At 42.9% G+C, this 16,898-nt stretch overlaps 1 protein-coding gene and 1 long non-coding RNA gene across 3 annotated transcripts; both read right to left on the bottom strand.

Moving 5' to 3' along the window:
• Positions 1-1,285: 1,285 nt before the first annotated feature.
• cbx4 (chromobox homolog 4 (Pc class homolog, Drosophila)) lies at positions 1,286-10,789 on the bottom strand. 2 transcript variants are annotated; one of them, XM_032587074.1, is made up of 6 exons: positions 10,460-10,789; positions 10,314-10,357; positions 9,588-9,653; positions 6,530-6,596; positions 4,298-4,927; positions 1,286-4,246 (listed from the first exon to the last, which is right to left on the bottom strand). In XM_032587074.1, the coding sequence occupies exons 1-6, from the start codon at positions 10,526-10,528 to the stop codon at positions 3,530-3,532; spliced, it is 1,593 nt and encodes a 530-aa protein (XP_032442965.1). In that variant the 5' UTR covers positions 10,529-10,789; the 3' UTR covers positions 1,286-3,529. The 2 variants fall into 2 exon arrangements, with proteins under 2 accessions (XP_032442965.1, XP_032442964.1); XM_032587073.1 differs by having other exon boundaries at positions 1,286-4,927; positions 10,460-10,788.
• Positions 8,345-9,581, bottom strand: LOC116735299 (uncharacterized). The gene is made up of 2 exons (XR_004342365.1): positions 9,232-9,581; positions 8,345-9,137 (listed from the first exon to the last, which is right to left on the bottom strand). It is a non-coding gene; the product is annotated as an uncharacterized LOC116735299 (long non-coding RNA).
• Positions 10,790-16,898: the final 6,109 nt, after the last annotated feature.

Below are 16,898 nucleotides of genomic sequence, written 5' to 3'. Positions count from 1 at the left end.
CTTTTTAATGTCTGTATCTAAACTGTAGCCTAATTAGCAACAAGTTAATAATTCTTGAACAACTTCTTGTGGACGCAACGCTTGCTTTAAATTATGAAAAAGTGAATGCAACTTTACCACATTTGCAGAATTTGCTGCAAACCATGCTTGTGTGAATTCAAGTTCTAGTTGGGCACAGAGAAGCTGCATAGTTCGCTGATACCTCAGGACGACCTGATCGGTTCAATCCCAGAGGTTTGTCTAAAATAATCTTACCACTTTAAAACTCACCCGACCTTTGAAAATGCTCAACATTTAGACTGATTTACAGTTTTCTGAGAAAATGAGGCGCCAGCTCGTCCTCTATATGTCCATAATTGATGCTATTTTGAAAGTCTTTTGCATGCGTTTTGTCCGTTTTGTCTGCCTTTTTAAGCTGTCTGAGTTGTCTAAGTCAACATTCTTTGATTGGCGCCTCCTAAAAGACACCTTGCAAACATTCCAGGACCTTTCTGTCTGAGCAAATGCATTCAACAGTTAATCTTTCAGCCTGAGATCTCAGTTCAGCGCAACAACAGAAAAACTATTTCCGTCTGTGCCCTGAGAGCAGACTCTTGGCTCCAGGCCTTCAGCGACCTTTTATTGAGGAGGCCCTGCAACATTTGGCTGAGGCACGAAGAGGTCAGAGTTTACAGTTCATTCAGCTTTGTGATCCTGCAGAGTGAGGATATCTGACGATATTGTGGAGTAAAAAAAGCAAACAAACTGCTGTGTCACTGTGACAAAGGCCACCTAAACACAGTCTTTTACAACAACTTACCCACTGTTCCAGGAAGAATCGGCTACATTATAATTAGAAGTCATCCCAGCACCATTTCCTGCAAAGCACACCCCCATTGACTGATTATTCACCTTCCATAAAGGTTTGTTCCTCCATGATAAGATTTAAAATTACACAATCGCTTCTTCTGGCCTCTTCCACTTTCCGATCGTGTTGGATGTTTACATTCCTGCTCGGGTTCAAGTCGAAGTAGGGAAATAATGCACAGCTGAGGTTTTAATAACACGAGTGACCGGTGCAGTTATGCAACACAGAAAGCCCTTTGTGCAGAATAGTTTGTGATTATGCAACTCAATCTGTTTTTACAAGCTCAGCCTCATAAACACAAGTTATTTTTTCTTTTAGTTCTCAGTTTTTGTTTTGTTTTTGCTTCCAAAATTTGTTTCTTTTTGGAAATCGGGAAAATACCAAAGTCTGCAGAATGAAGAAAAAATAAAGATTAGAAATACCAGTGCGACAACATGCCACAGGTCAAATCTCCGTTTTTATTGTGAGACATACCATCCAGGGAGCCGGGCATACATGGTCAGCCAATACAGCATACTTTATAACAATCATTTCCACTTTAAACAGAGTGCAAAGACGAAGCAAAGGAAAAACAAAAAGGAACTCTGGAAAATTCCTCGAGATGAAACTGTTTGGTGAAAACAAAGCACAGAATGCAGATTCTGCTTTTTTTTTTCTTTTTAACTAAAACTTTAACATCAATAAATAAGCACTCTTCATTTTCATCAACACAGCCTTTTGTTTTAGCATTCTGACTGGATTTGCATTAAATGTGCGGGAAAGGCCATTAGGACTCAAACGTTGCTGTAGCTTACATCCAACAGCTTTGTAACCATCAGCAGCATGAATAATCAAAACGGCTTGGACGCCCAGGACATCACTGAAAAGTCCCATTTAGTCTGTATAATTAACAACCTTGGTAGCTTTCAGAATATTACAGTGAGCTTTGACAGATAAAACAATGAGATGAGCTCTTGCATTTCAAGAAGTAGAAAGCAAAACTTTGATTTAGCAAAACTCAAGTAACAGGAGTCATTTATATGTATATATATATATATATGTATATATACATATAAATGACACTATTTTTTAGGAGCTCTGGGATTTGGGAGCAGATTAAATATATTAAAAGGAATAATTCTGCTTTTTTAAAAGGAGGTTCTGAGGACCTAAAATCAGTAACATCTCCATTTCTGGTAGTGGGAAGAGATCACATAGCAGTGAGTTTATTAAAAAAAAAAGAGTTAATAATACATAAGATTAGTAGAAGGATAAGTTAGGCAGACGTGTCTCCCATTTTTGCATACTGTAGCAACTTAAAGCAAATTAAACTCAAAATGGTTGTTCACACTACCATAGAGAAGAAATTTCAAAAGTGTGCCATGCAAATAAAGCAAGACTCCAGAGGGACAGTCGGAGGAAAATATCCACAATTTGCAAGTCATATTTGGTCTGTGATGGGTCTTGTTGAATAATAAATCTTAAATAATTTGGGTATTAGGACAGATATGTGTTTTTGACTCGGAGCCAGCCCAATGTCTGAGGACCTTAGCTTAATTTAATTTGGGGGCTCAACTTAATTAACCCTCTTATATTTGCTTTCTTGGTGAATTTTGCAATTTGCATCTAACACAACTGAGGCAGATTGATATTGTTTAGCAATATTCATGTCGCCAAGCTGAGAAAACATCACAAATTTAACAGCAATTTTAACAAGTGGCAATTTATATCTGCTAAAAACATCATTGCATCTTACAGATATAAACATTTGAAGGGTTAAGTTGATAATATAAACTAAAGGCAAACCATTAGCCTCCCACCACTGACAGGACTTATTCTCCTTTCCACAAACTTTCAATAAAATCATTTCTTTAACCAACAATTACCGACACTAACTTTAAAGTACCTCACTTGAAAAGAATATAAGCAATCTCTTTAACACCTCAAGCATCTCCTAAAATTAAGGTAGATAAGTTTGGCTTGTAGATCTGATTCATTTCAGTCTGCAGTCAGATTGCTTCAAAGGAGCAGACACATGCCTGTGCCCAGCAGCTCGTGTTTACACTGTATCCTGACACACCCGCTTTTTGAATTTGCATGTCACGGCGAGTAACTTTTTTCTTTTTAAACAGCCCACAAACAAAACACAAAAATAATATGCCAATCTACAATAAGGGGTCTGTCTATTACAGCAACAAAATAATCTGTGACTGTTTCTCCAACGGCAGTGACACAAGCAAAACATATGAAAATGCATTAAGTGCTTTAAATTCGATCTGCAACCGCAGTCCATTCACAAATCTTCTCTTCGACCGACATGAACAGATATTAGTAATACGAAACATGTATAAACCTTCATATATCTCAGGTTATAAGTTTGGTACAAGTATGAAAAACAGCGATAGTTCCCTCCTTAAGCTCAATATGACAAAGATTTTTTTTGTTTGTTTTTGGTGGAGAATCCCCCATCAGAGTGATGCATTCACTCAAATAGTCGAGGGCACTTTCTTGGCTACAACATCACATTGGCGTTACAGTATAAAATGTCATAGGAAACATACTGAATTTGACTTATAAATTATAAATTTCAATATGTACAAAATTCTTGTGTTTTTCTTAATTTTTTCTACATATGCACATATTCACAGGATCAGCCAATCAGAAGCTGGGAGTCCCATATTTTTATTTTTTTTATTTTTTATTTTAGAAAGAAACGTATTCCTTAAAGGTGACTGTGAGGCTGTTTGTCGTGATGTCAGTGATGATGATGTTCCCCATAAAAGGGGAGATTTTGTTCGCAGGTTCCTCTGGAGATTTTTCACAGGATTTCTGCGTGTTCTCCTTCGGAGGAGGTGTGTCTTCAACGACAGGCTCCGCCTCCACCGGCGGCTGGACTTCTGCCTCCACCTGCCTCCTGTTTTTGGGACAGCTGAGGTCCATCGGCTCCTCCTGGCTTCCATTCGCGTCGTACGTTGTACACATACTGCTGCGACGTGCCACGCTGCAGTGGAGGTCCATGGGTTTGTCCTGAGGTGGCGTCACCGCAGCCGTCGGCACACTCAAGCTCCTGGACGCCAGGAAGATTTTACCAAGGTTCCTGTCCTCCACCGGATCCGACAGCTTCCTTTTCCGGTCGCAGGGGAACGAGGGGATCCGGATTTGGTCAACGGCAGTAGGCGTCGGGATGGCCGTGTCGGCGGTCCAAGATGTCGGGGGGGAGCTGGCTGTCAGCTGCAGGGGCAAGTCGTCCGGTAAATCCGCCTGGCCGCGGGCCACTTCGGTGTTGTATTCCTCGGCTGTGCTCGGAGATGGTTTGGAAAAATGCCTGTCTTTGGGGGAACACTTCAAGGGATGCTCCGCAACAGACACGGAGCTGCCCTTACAGATCTCTTTGGGAATCCCGTTCTCCGGGTGTTCAGTCATTTTGGCCCCGGGCGGCGGATTGTTCTCTTGTGTTTTGGAGTTTTGTGTTTTCTCGTCTCTTGATGATTCCCTGTGTTTATCCTTTGCTCCATGAACCTTGTTGCCGTCCATGTATTTGCTCATGACAATAACAATGCGTCCGTTATTGTTTTTGTTCTTGATTATCTTCATTTTGCTGCTCACGGCGCTAGGCAGAGTAGCCTCCTTAGGGTTGGGCTTTAGTGCATTCTCACTCTGCGCATCTTTAACCGGTTTCCTGACCTCCACCGCCAACTCTTTGACTTTGCTCAAGCACCCAGTGTCTTTGTTCCGGATCCATTTCTGCTGCAGGGCCAAAGGTAGGTTCCACCCAGGATTCGCAAGCTTGCTGGCTGGCTCCTGAACTTTGACCACCTCCTTCAGCCTCGAAACCTGTGCATCATACATGTGCGGGTCGGGCTCGTAATGGTGGTGCTTCTTGCTGTTAAGCTGGTAGATGAACTTCTTTTTGCTGTTGTTCAGAGAGTCAGCAGGGATCTCCTGGCTGTTGGGTTGGTACTGATGGTGTTTTTTGCTGTTCAGCTGGTAATGCTGCGGCTGAGGACGCTGGACGGGATCCAACTTAAAGGTTCCCTCTGTGTCCTGGACCGTTTCCTCAAATCCCGCTGGGATGTTTGACCTCCGGGCAAATGATGGTACCTTAGTGGAAGACAGGAGAGGTTTGTTAATCATTCTACCCACATTCTGACACCCTTATTTGATAAAACCTCTGGAAAAATGTGAACTACAGGCACCAAAATTTAAAGAAAATAGTAACAATAGCCTCCTCAACTTCTCTAGTCTGTAATATGGGAAAAAATAACCCTGCCAAAGGATGATGAGGGGAGCTGAAAGGGTGATTTCCAATATCATATATTTTTATTTTTCCATTTTTTGCTCTAATCTGTTGAATAATCTCACAATTAAAAAGTGGGTCCTGCAAATAGTGAGGGGATCTAAAAGGTCACTTGGAGTCTATGCAATCCGTCACATCTGTTTTATACACTTTATATGTTTAGGTTTTACCTTTTAAATCATTCATTTGATGTAATTTGTTGAACAATCCCAGAATGGCAAAATGAAGAGGGGCCTGCAAAGTATAGTTTTATCCAATTTTTTGTTATTTGTATTTTCATATATTATCTTTAAATTCCTCCATTTGACCTAATCTGTTGATCCCAAAAAGAAATAGAAGGTATGCCCTGCAGAGAACCTGAACCTTTTGATCTGCTGCCATTAGGCAAATGGACCAACATCAAAAGCAGAACCACCTGCTACACAGATTTCTGCCTTAACATATTAAAATAGTGAATTGCTGAAATGATTATGCACTTTGCATCGATTGACTTAATTTACGGTTTACTTATTATGCATGTTAATGACTTTAATAAACTAATCTCTTAAATGATCCCAGATAATCTTCTTTTGTTGTGCACTAGATGCTTTACAATTAAATAACCGGACACCCTCCATATGCAACAGAAGGTGATGCAACATTTTCATGGTTTGAATCCAATAAAGTCTGTTTTACAGGTGGAGCTGCTTGATTATCCTCATGAAATAAGGTGAAAGAGTAAAACAACCAATCAGGACTCATTTTAAAGCCTACGCCCCTTTCGCCCTCTACCCCTGACTGACCCCGCAGCCGTCAGAGGGGCACTGCAGCGGAACGATCAAGACGCTCCGAACTGCGACCTCCAGGTCACACAAGTGCCACCAGACATGTCACGCTCTGCCCCGATTGCCGGCCACATGGCACGCCTCTTCGGGAGCAATGCTGCACAGCAATTGGGACAGACTCGAAATATATAATCACACTTGGCTCTAAAAGCGCTGCTGTAAATGCTTCAGCGAAGAGAGTCAAAGGATTATGATTTCTTTGTCCCAAAACATGACATAAAAGAAAGACCAGTTGGTGCAAAAAGGAAGATTTATAGTCGCTTTGAAAGGTAAAAACCAGGTTTTGCATGGTTGCTTTGCATGAAAATTAATAAGCCCACAGATAAAATGAGTACACTCGAGCAGCATGTTTTGAACCTCAGGCAAGGTTCATAGTTTCAGTTTGAGTGTCAAGATAAATCCACTGTGGAGGGCTCCCTCCCACACTCTCTTTTGCACTTAAAGAAAAGCACACTGACAGCAGGTGTGGCGCACCTGACTGTGCTCCCATTCTCTCGAACCGCTTACAAAGTGAAACTCACTGATGTGTTTTAAGTAGTCAGGCTATTTCCACAGTGTGGTGATGAATCATCAAGAAAATACCTGAAGCAGAAGATGTTTTGGTTTCGGCCCCCGCTTTCGGTATCCCATCATCTGCTCCTGCCTCTCTCTGAGAAAAGAAAAGAAAAGATCATTATATGAGCATTACCAGACACCTTCAAAATCTAATTATTCCTTATTGGAAACGACAGGTTTTCGCTCGTTTTCCTCCACCTATTATTCAAGGTCAAAAGTGGAGCCGTGATTCAGAGCAGTAATGAATGTCCAAATGCTGTGAAGCATTTTGATCCCTATTTGCATAGCTCTCCATGGTAATCAGCCCATTCCATATTCTCATTATCCTCAAGAAATTCAATTAGGGGACGTCTTTGAAACGTCAACCCTTCCTCCTCTGACAGTCAGACATTGAAATCTTCCACATTTTATGCTGCAACCACAAATTTAATGTATTTTATTCCCTTTTTTTAAGATGGACCAAATCAAAACAGCCTGAATGCGCCATTCCCACTGCGAAACATGAGGGTGGCAGCAACATGGTGTGTGTACATCTGTTCTTTAGCAAGGACAAAGAAAATTGAGTTAATGAGAAGACAGATAGGGCAAAAACCACGGCGATACTCGGAAAAAAGCTGTTAGAGGCTACAAAAAATAAAAGCGCATCTCTGTTAAAATGGTCCAATCAAAGTCCAGCCTGAAATCCAACTGAAATTCTAAATCTGAAAGAGTTGAGATATATTTACCACAGGAACGCACAAGAAAAGATATAGATATCCAAAGACGGAGGAGAAATACTCCACATATTTCTTATATGAAAAATCCAAATAAAACATGAAGGTCTGCAGTTTCAGCGTGACAAAATATGAAATCATTTAAGGAATACAAATAGTTTTGGATTGTACTGTAAACTTGGCAGTGAAGGAGCACAGAAAGTCTATGGAAAACCTTTCAAAACCATTTCTAATGAGAAGGGACTGGGACGCGTGTTATTATAACAGAACTGGTCAGATCAAGGACAGCGCCATGTGTGAGAAATCGCCCCCTGATATAAGCCTTGACTCAGCATCGTCTCATAAACAAGCAGAGGTGGGCGAAGGCCAGCTGTAAATATGCTTCCCCCAGGCGCGCTCCAACACCCACCCTCATTGTCGGCCTCGTGCTGCAGATGTTCAAACGATCAGAGCTGCCAGAAGATTGTCACAATAAACAGTCCCCACCGCTGTAATGCGTGCAATTTGGAAAACGCCGTCTAACAGGGTGACCCCTATTCACACAAGGTTTAGCAATTACAGACTCGGGTCCCCTTCCCCCCATCCGATGAGAGCAGAGAGGAATCCGCCACACACACACACACACACACACACACATGCAGAAACAGAGAGTGCAGAGGCAGCTCTCCATAGCCATCCCAGCACACAGCTATACACTCAGGCAGGGGAGGCAAGCGGACTGCGGGGGAATATGAGAGCCGTACACTAGAAGCGTTGAGAAGCGCTATGTGTCAATTAGCCTTTTCAGAAAGGCGAATTCCTTTCCCCAGCCATCATGTCTTCACTCTGCCCCCTGAGCAGGCTGCTGGCCTACAGAGGGAGCATATGTCAGAGGCCTCATGGGTCTGATCGAGATACAATTGTGCAGGATTAAGTGACACTGGCATTTGAATTAATTGACGTTCTGGCCTCTGAAAGTAACATTCGAGAGATTCTGTTTGTTTTTTAAGGCCTGTGTTGAGGCTGTGACCTCCGTCTGCAAATATCTGGAGAAAAGATATGCTATCTTCTGAAAGGTAGTTGTGAAGGGGGTGGGAGGCAGGGGCGGTTCAAGGTAATCCCACTTCCAGGTCAGTGCCAGAAAGTTTTGAAATGGGTGTCCAGATGGAAGAGGATCTTTTTTTTTTTATGTCTGGCGTCTTGCTGGCTTTGGCATAGTACAGTAGGTCTGGTTGCTGTGCAGCATCAGCAATTTTTTTATGATGTCATATTTAGGGAAGGCAATTATTTATACCCATATGACTTTGCACAAAGATAGACAGACATATAATACATTTAGGGAAGACAGGGAAGTGAGTGACAGACAATCCCAACTGCTACTGTATGATGGAAGAAAGAAAAAGGAGAAATTTGTGACAAAGGTCAATGACAGGTCAGGCTGGAGCATTATTACTGAAAGAAGAAAAAGCAGAACCGAAAAATTTATAAAAAGATTAGCTAGATGGATGCCACACTTAATTAAGTTGTGGCTTGATTTTAGTTTTGTCTGTAGTTTTGTGTCCCAACAAAGCAGCATGGGCTTATTTGCTTTAAGGTATTAGTTGCTAATTTGCAACACAATGATCTTTATCAGGTTTCTGTCATATTTAGAGAAGACAGCAGCTGGGAATGAATGACAGACAGACATACAAAACACAAATAAGTGACATAGAAATAAATAATTAACAATACACATTTAAATAAATAAATGTGTGTCCCAACCCTTTGCTTGACCGCTCCCCTGAATCTCTTTTAAAGATGAGACTGTTTAGTCAGCCCCTGCTCTCCTCTCATGCGTTGGCGCCACCGCCATCTCCTCCTCCTCCTGTTAAAACCACAATAAACAACCAGGCTCCAGTCCTTCAATTAGGCCCTCCAGTGCAGATCACCTCCTAAGTTACCACCTGGGATGCAAAAACAAAGGCATCTAATTGTAGTTTGATCCACATGGGAATCCTCCCTAGCAGGATTTTTCAGTGGGCAAGCAAACTCTCTTACTTCATTTTCTCTATAAAAACGTCCCATCAGGACCCACTGGCATTGGTTGGGCGTTAATTAACTTCTGATTTAGGTCCTCTGATATCAAATATCCATGCTTATTCCCTCAGATCCAGTCCTTCCTTCAAATCGCGTGATTTATGAATTCACACCATCACATCCAGCGTATTTAGACCCCTCCGCCACCCCACCTTCCTCTCCTGGGCAAGAGAGCAGGGAGTGGGGGGGAGGCGGAGGGAGTGGGGAGAGGTTGAGATATTACATCGCCCCTCCTCCCATGCCCTTATATGGTCATGGTTGAAGTTGAGGCTGCGCGGCCTGGTCCGGAGTCCACCACTGTGCACAGAGTCGCTCACCTGTGTTGAAACGCGACGAGGAGGCGCGGGTCCAGGATGTTTTCCTCCGGCTCCCATGTGTTGTACCTGCAGAGAGGAGAGGAGCCAACAGCTGTCAGGGAGCTGCTGGGCTGTCACGTGCAAACTTCCTTTTTCAAACTGTCACGCACATGTCTCCCGCGGACACATTCCTTGTATTTTCAACAGTGTTTGGACAGGTGAAGCAGGGACAGAGCGAAAACAGAAAAACTCCTTGGATACAAATGATCCGCTAAATCAACTGATAGGTTTTGGTTTTGTGTGTGTCTTATTTCCAGTGTGAATTATAAAAACAATGAAGATGTCCAACCGCAGAGGCAAAAGGGGGGGGGAAAAAATCAACCATAATTGAATGTGTGTGAGTGTGTATGTGTTATCCAAACGCTCCTTCAGCTCCAACATCGAGTCGGCCATTTTAGCACCACTATGTCTCGTAAATTCGCTGGCAGAGCAGAAATAATTAAAACGGGATTACATGGCTGTGCCTACCCCCCGCCCCCCATCCCTTTCCCTCGCATAAATTAGTGAAGGCATCCGCGGACCCACTGAAACACACACTCACATAAACACCCGCGTATTCGTGCGCGCAACGCCCTTCATAACTAGGTGCAACACTTGCATTCGTTAATGATGTTTTTATTTATTTATTATTTTTTGTTTGTTTAATGACTGCGCTGGTGCAATTTGTCGGGCGTGTTTCAGACTTACTTTGGAGACCAGCCGCGCCACTTGACCAGGTACTCGATCTTGCCCTGAGATGGTGGTGTGAGGAGGGAAAAAAATTGGATTAGGCTCGCATTCAAGCAGATGCAACATTTCGACGCCGTGCACGCGTCGCTTTCCCCCGCTGTTACCTTCCGAATGCGCTTTTTTTCGATGCCCTCCACCGCGAAGACGTGCTCGCCGGCGGCAGGGAGCTCCATTCTCGGCTCCGGTCCGATCCGATCGCAGTGAGGAGGCGAGGGGAGGAGAGGGGGGGGCGCGCGGCGAAAACGTTGAAATGCCCTCCGTTCGGTGCGTGCCGCGCCGTGCGAGCCCGGTAGTTTTCCAGTTGGATCCAAAAAAAATCGACTTCTCTTCACCTTCTCTCCTCCTCTCTCTGCACACTCCTCGGTCCTGGCAGTGAGCGTAGAGATATTCACAGCGGTGCCGCTGCAAGCAGCTCTTTTCGTGCAGTGACGTCAGGACGGGAGGAGGGGAGATGGGTGAAGACCTTGCAGAAAGGTTGTGGGTTTTTTTTTTTTTTCTTCATCCAAAAGCTGGACTTCAACGGTCGACGTGATTTGAAATTCAAAATTCATCACCTGATCTGAAGAAAAGTGCACAAAAAATAAAAATAAATAAATAAATCCACAGTAACATATTCGTTTTGTCCAGAGCTGGATTATGTGTCCTTAAGCACATTTTTACGTGTGGTGCCAGCTCCAGTTTATTAAAATAAACTGGAAGATAATTTCTCTGACTTACACTCATCTAGACATTAACATCACCCTCCGTGTTTAACATGGCAGATACAGCGTCATGCTGCGCAGACGCGTTTACTCAGCAGAAACAGGAGATCTGGTCAGTTTGATGAGAGGACGGAAGAAGCTGTATGCAAAAGACTTCTAACAAAATGTACATAAAACCACATTTGAAAGCAAACTCGCTCCTTGTGAACATAATGTAACAGCTTAGGCAACAGTGTGAGCTTTTCTGGACCTTGGGAAGATCTAGACAATCATATAAAACAACAAAGTGCCCATAAATCCACTTAAGTCCAGCTGTTTGGCAGTGAAACATAAAAGAAAGACAAAAAAATAATAATAATTATGCACAGCAGCGTGCTGCTGCAAAGCACATAAAAACACCATAAAACTTCAGAACATCTTAGAAAGGTTGCATATGCATGTCCAAACCTGGAATTCATAAGGTGGGCAAAATACGGTTGGACACAGAGATCCAGTTGTACTGAAGAAGGCGTAAAAGTAATTGATTAAGACCATAAGAAAGTTTTTTTTTCTCTCCAAAGTTTTGGTCCCTTCTATATTTTCCTAGCTTGTTGTGTTTTCGGAGCACACTGAGCACAAAGACAGACTGTTTTACTGAATGTTTTTATTTGGTTAGATCGCGATGATACCATCATGGTAGTGGCAGCATCATCCTGTGGGGAACCTCTTTTTCATCAGAGTTGGTGATGGGCTATTCTGGAAGAAAGCGTGCAAGCTTTACATTCTTATCGAGTAGATCTATGTCTACCTACACCCCTGCTGCCTTACTACTTAAAATGATTGTTTCTGGAATAAGGCATTAACAAAGATGGTGGTCGACCTGTGAAAGTCTAAGTGTGACCAAAACTGTTGTTTTCACAGTAACTGATGCTGTCGCTCTCTCCCCGCAGTTGTAAATGTGGACTCAGTTTGATTTCACATGAGAGCTTTTTGCAAATGTAGGTCAGGCACAGTCTGATAGTCAAACCATGCGGGGCACCGTTAATTTGACACGCAGCAGAGTCGCAGTGCAGCCATCGGTTTACCTGAGGCAACTTTACTAATCCGTTGCCACGGCGCTCGGTTCGTTTGCCACCTGAAAGCCATCTTGTTATTGGTTGAAATATTGCTATTTAATCCACATCGGGACAATCTAAATCCATCAGCTTAGAGCGCAGCACCGGGGAGCTTGTTTTCTGTGTTATAAATGTCACCAAGTGGACTGATTTATAAGAGAGTTTAACATGAGCACAAAAAAGCGCCTCTGTGCGCAAATCCTCCCATTTACTGCGCGCAAACTGCGCGCCGCCTGTACAGCTGGTTCAGAATTAGTAAATTCGTTACTTTTTTTTGTAGCAGAAAGGGCGTGAAAAACAATTAAGCGGACGGTTTTCCTTGCTCCAAAAATAATTCAGCACCACAAGGGTTAAAAAACTGAAGCCGAGGAGCAGAGCGGCAGCGGCCAGCCTATTAAATACAGGCACGATATATCTCTGCCCTGCCATATATGGTAATGGAGAAAAAGCGCCGAAATGTGGCTTTTTGCGCTCGATAATTCCCGGATTTGAGTCATAAATTGGGTGCAGTGAGGGTTTAAGATCGTGACTGTTGCAAAAAAGCTCGGCGAAAGCCCCTAATTTACGCATTACGTCTGTTTTTATCCGCGGCCAGGCAGCGAATACGCCCTGCTTCCCTAGCAACAGCATGAAAAAAGGGGGGAAGAGGAGCGCAGTGGGGGACATGGAGAGCAAGAATTTAAGTTTGCAACAAACAAACAAGTGCCTCATGGTAATGGGCAAAGGAAAATGTGTCATACAAGGTTATTTTATGCTTAAACGAAACGCGCGTTCAAACGTCAGTTTTTTTGGGTTTTTTTTGGTCTGGAGCTGCGGTTCTTCATTGTCAGCTCTGTTTATCCAGCAGGTACCCAAAATACAAATTATGTATCATTCCGTGTTTGCACTAAAGGAGAAGGACGCCTGGAGTCTGCGTCAAGACAAAGATAATCGTTTGAAAGAAAAATCCTCTGACTCAGACTGTCGGATCAGATCACAGCGCAGTCACTCTGATATAACCCTCACAGATCTGTGACACTGCTTATTGCACTCATTAGGTCTCAGTAATCTCTCGGCTGTTTAAGGTGAAACAGTCTCACAGAATCGGAGAGTTTCCGAAACAGTCGGAGGAGATGAAAATAATCATATTTATTTCAAATCAATACCCCGCATTTCTTCCGCAAATCTGTAAAACCTGGGTGAATTTGTTATCTGCATCACTCAGAAATCCTTTTCACTTCATGAAGTTATCATATCCTGCTCAGCACTGAAAAAAAAAAATCTTCTCACTTTAACCGCATCTGTTTCTCTGCACGAGTGCACATTTGCGGCATTTTTTCTTATGCGCTCAGGTGAGCTCATCATGTCTTGCTGCACTTAATCCACCTGTAACTTCTGCGCTCAAGATGGTGAAACCGAGAAAACTCTGCCAAAAGATTAGATTACCGAGCATCAAAACAAGCTCTGCAGAACACATTCGATGAGATAAAAAAGAGAGATTAAAATCGGATGATTGAAAACTTTTTAAAAAATGTGCGTCAGTGTTTGAAACAGAGAGAGTGAGGTTTCTATTTCTTCTTGATATTTTTTTTTTAATCTGTTCAGATCCGATGTAAAAAAGAAAGAAATTAAGAAAGAAAGAAAGAAAACCTCGTAAGGGATCCAAAATAATTATTATCTACATTCAGAAATCTCGTGAAAATCCAAATTTGCGCACTTGATGATCCCCCACAAAAAAGAACCGCACATGGGCGCGTTTGCGCAAACATCTGCAGTTTATTTTGTCTCACATGCGGCTGTCAAGGTTAAATGAACTGTTATCTCAAACGTGAGGCTAAACTCAGGGTCAGGCAGTCCACCGTTTTTAATCTCTTGTTTGAAGAGACTCTGTGAGAAAACCTCGATGGTTGTATTTATCTAAACAAAGCTATCAATACAATTTCAGGGGGGCGTGTTATGTTAGAGCTTGTAATTTATTTTTGAGTTAAATAGTTTGTCTCATAGCGTGTGCGTGGAAAAAAGAAAAATAAGGGGGTTTAAAGTGTGTTTGCTGGAGATATTCCATATGTGTCCATGTAGGAGGACAAGGGTCAAGTTAAGTCATGATCTCTGGTTTAGTTTCTACAGGCAGAACAGAAAACTCAGCGTCATTAGTTTTTTATTTCCTGTTTCAAGACCAAATTCTTTCACCATTCTCCCTGTTTCTAATTCCGGACAATGCTTTGCATGTACAAAGTTTTCCCTACTTCTTTTTTATATGGGTGACATGGCTCACCACCCAGGGCGGCACAACCTTTGAGGTATGTTTAAAAAAAAATTTAAAAAAATAATCCATCAACTGCTTCATGTTGGCTTGTTTTCATGTCCAATCAATGGGGAACCCTGTGAAAAAATACAACAGTCATAACCATGGCTGGCTGAGGTTGCTGAAGTTAGTTCACAGCTTCTGATTACATAGCTTAAATTAAAGGGGAATTTCACAGTTCTTTAAGGAATCTGGGGTTTAAGGAATCATTGTTAAGTCCTAATAAAACAATTTCTTGTTCTTAACTGAACAAGCATTCTTTAACACACAGCTTAACACAAATGAATCCTTTATTACAATGAGAAAATCTTTTTCATGTTTTTTTTGTGTAGGGATTAAAGGTTGTAACTAAACATTGACTAGAAAAGAATTGCAAAGACAGTGGCGAATTGATGGGACTTAGTGGAAGAATGAAGTCATTCTGGGCCCCTCAGGATTTGGTCTCAAGTCTTTAACAGCTTCTTAGTTTTCCTCCAGGATCACCCAGTATTCATCTCTAACAGGCTTTACTGACCCTGATGAAGAAAGCCTTTCCATAGCATTACTGCCACAAACATGAACATATAATGCACCTAAAACTAACTAGAAAGAATGGCGTAGTGCTTAAATTAGGAGGCCTCCTGCCCCGGGGCTTTGACCTGTACAAGACTCGCTCTAGTTACAAGTGAGTGGATGAGGAAATGATAGAATTAAAATGAAGGGAGACGAGACGGGGAAATCCCTCTCACTGCTCTTCTGAGTATCTGAATAATTTCTCTAAAACAAGGAAGGAGTGAGTTTCTATGGTATAATTTACAAAAACACAAGAGTGCTTCAAAAACGTTTAAAGGGCCCTTAAACATTTTTGATGGAGCTCAGCAGGTGCTCCTCAAACAGGCAGCAGGGACACGAGGACAGAAAAATGAGGTCCGCTGTGTTGCTGCAAACAGATGATAGAAAGTCTGAATTACTGAATCAGAGGGTCTTTAATTACTGTAAATACGCTCCAAGTCTATTCGGACTAATTATAACATAACAGGAAAAGATCCCTTTCAGGTGGCTGCATCCCTCCGCCGCCTGAGGTGTTAACACAGAAATCTTCCCCCTTTCCATTGTCTGCCCCTGACATATGTTTAATTATGATAATTGTAACAAATGAAAGCTATTAGGGACTCATTCATCTTGCCTCTGCTGATTTTAATGCGCTGCAGAGATTGGGAGGGGATGTGTGTGTGTGTGTGTGTGTGTTGGGATTGGTGATGGTGGGGGGGTGTAGTGGAAATTCCTCCTCCAGTGTCATTGTCACGGCCATTGTTGCACTGAGGCGACAGGTCTGCAGAGAAGAAGGGTTCCTCTGCCAGGATCTTCACCCCCCCACCTCTTCTTCCTCTCTGAGCCGTCATGTGGGGTTCACCCCCACCCCACCTTCACTACCATACACTTCTCACATTGATCCCCCCCACCACCACCTCCTGCCTTGGCTCCTGGGCAGGAGGTTTGGGGTGCAGGGAGCCTGGGAGAGAGTGAAGAGTAGGAGGAGGAGCGGGGGAAGAACTGAGAGCACCAGGCATTCAGAGAGTTAGGGTGGAGGCGAGGGCCGAGGAGGCGGTGCACTGGAATTCTGGGAGCCGTGGGCAAACGCTCGACTTGTCCGTACCGTATGAAGCTGCAGGTTTCTGTCCCTGCTCTTTGCATTCAGCGTGGTCCACGACACTCTGCTGCTACATGCTTGGAAATATTTACTCGCTGCCATCAGTGATAGATAGGCTGCACTCTGCAGCGCTGTGCTGAAAAAAAACCACACACACACACACACACACACAAACACACACAATGGCGAGCTTGTTCTCGAGAACAATAGCAGAATAATCCATGGAATAATTGTTTGCTTTTGAAGCAAAAAAAAAAAAGACTTCCTCAGGATGGGCTGGTTATTTCCCATCTGTGTGGCAGGCACAGCTCATCTAAATGTGCCCGTGACCCAGCGTTCAGATTTAGCTCCCTTCACTCTAATGCCATGCTAATGATGAGTGACACAGGCCCTTATCCTGAGAGCTCCTCCGCTCCTCTCCTCCTTGCTCTCTTCCCTCATCTCCCGGGAACGGCTTATTTGCCCCGTTTTTAATTGCGTTTTAATTTACATGTAAGCCTGGAAGCAGCTGATTTTATACATGAAGCAACCTGCTTCTTCCTCTTTTCTCTTTATTTTTCTCTCTCTCTCTCTCTCTCTCTCTTCTTGGGTGGTGGAGGAAACACAAACGGCAGCTTTTGCAAGAGGAAGAATGACTGGATGGAGCAATATGAACCTGTGGACCACAAATGGATGCAGGAAACTGTGGCTTGTTGAAATAACAAAGCAACCATAACAAAACAGGCACAGGTTCCTTTTTTATGAGGTCAACTAGACGGGTGCCAGTCATTAAGCGATGCTGGGACAGAAGATAATTTTTTCTTTTTGTGCAAATTTTGATATCCAGCTGAAACA

Source organism: Xiphophorus hellerii, chromosome 16, assembly GCF_003331165.1.
Source record: "Xiphophorus hellerii strain 12219 chromosome 16, Xiphophorus_hellerii-4.1, whole genome shotgun sequence".
Classification (NCBI taxonomy): Eukaryota; Metazoa; Chordata; class Actinopteri; order Cyprinodontiformes; family Poeciliidae; genus Xiphophorus; species Xiphophorus hellerii.
Note: the sequence above shows the minus strand (reverse complement) of the source record. Positions and strands in the feature narration are given on the sequence as shown.

Coding starts and splice junctions, on each gene's coding strand:
- cbx4 (XM_032587073.1), bottom strand. CDS start 10,528: ATGGAGCTCCCTGCCGCCGGCGAGCACGTCTTCGCGGTGGAGGGCATC. Junction 6,597..9,587: donor CTCGTCGCGTTTCAACACAG/GTGAGCGACTCT, acceptor TTCTTTTCTCAG/AGAGAGGCAGGAGCAGATGA. Junction 4,928..6,529: donor CAAAACATCTTCTGCTTCAG/GTATTTTCTTGA, acceptor TCTTCCACTAAG/GTACCATCATTTGCCCGGAG.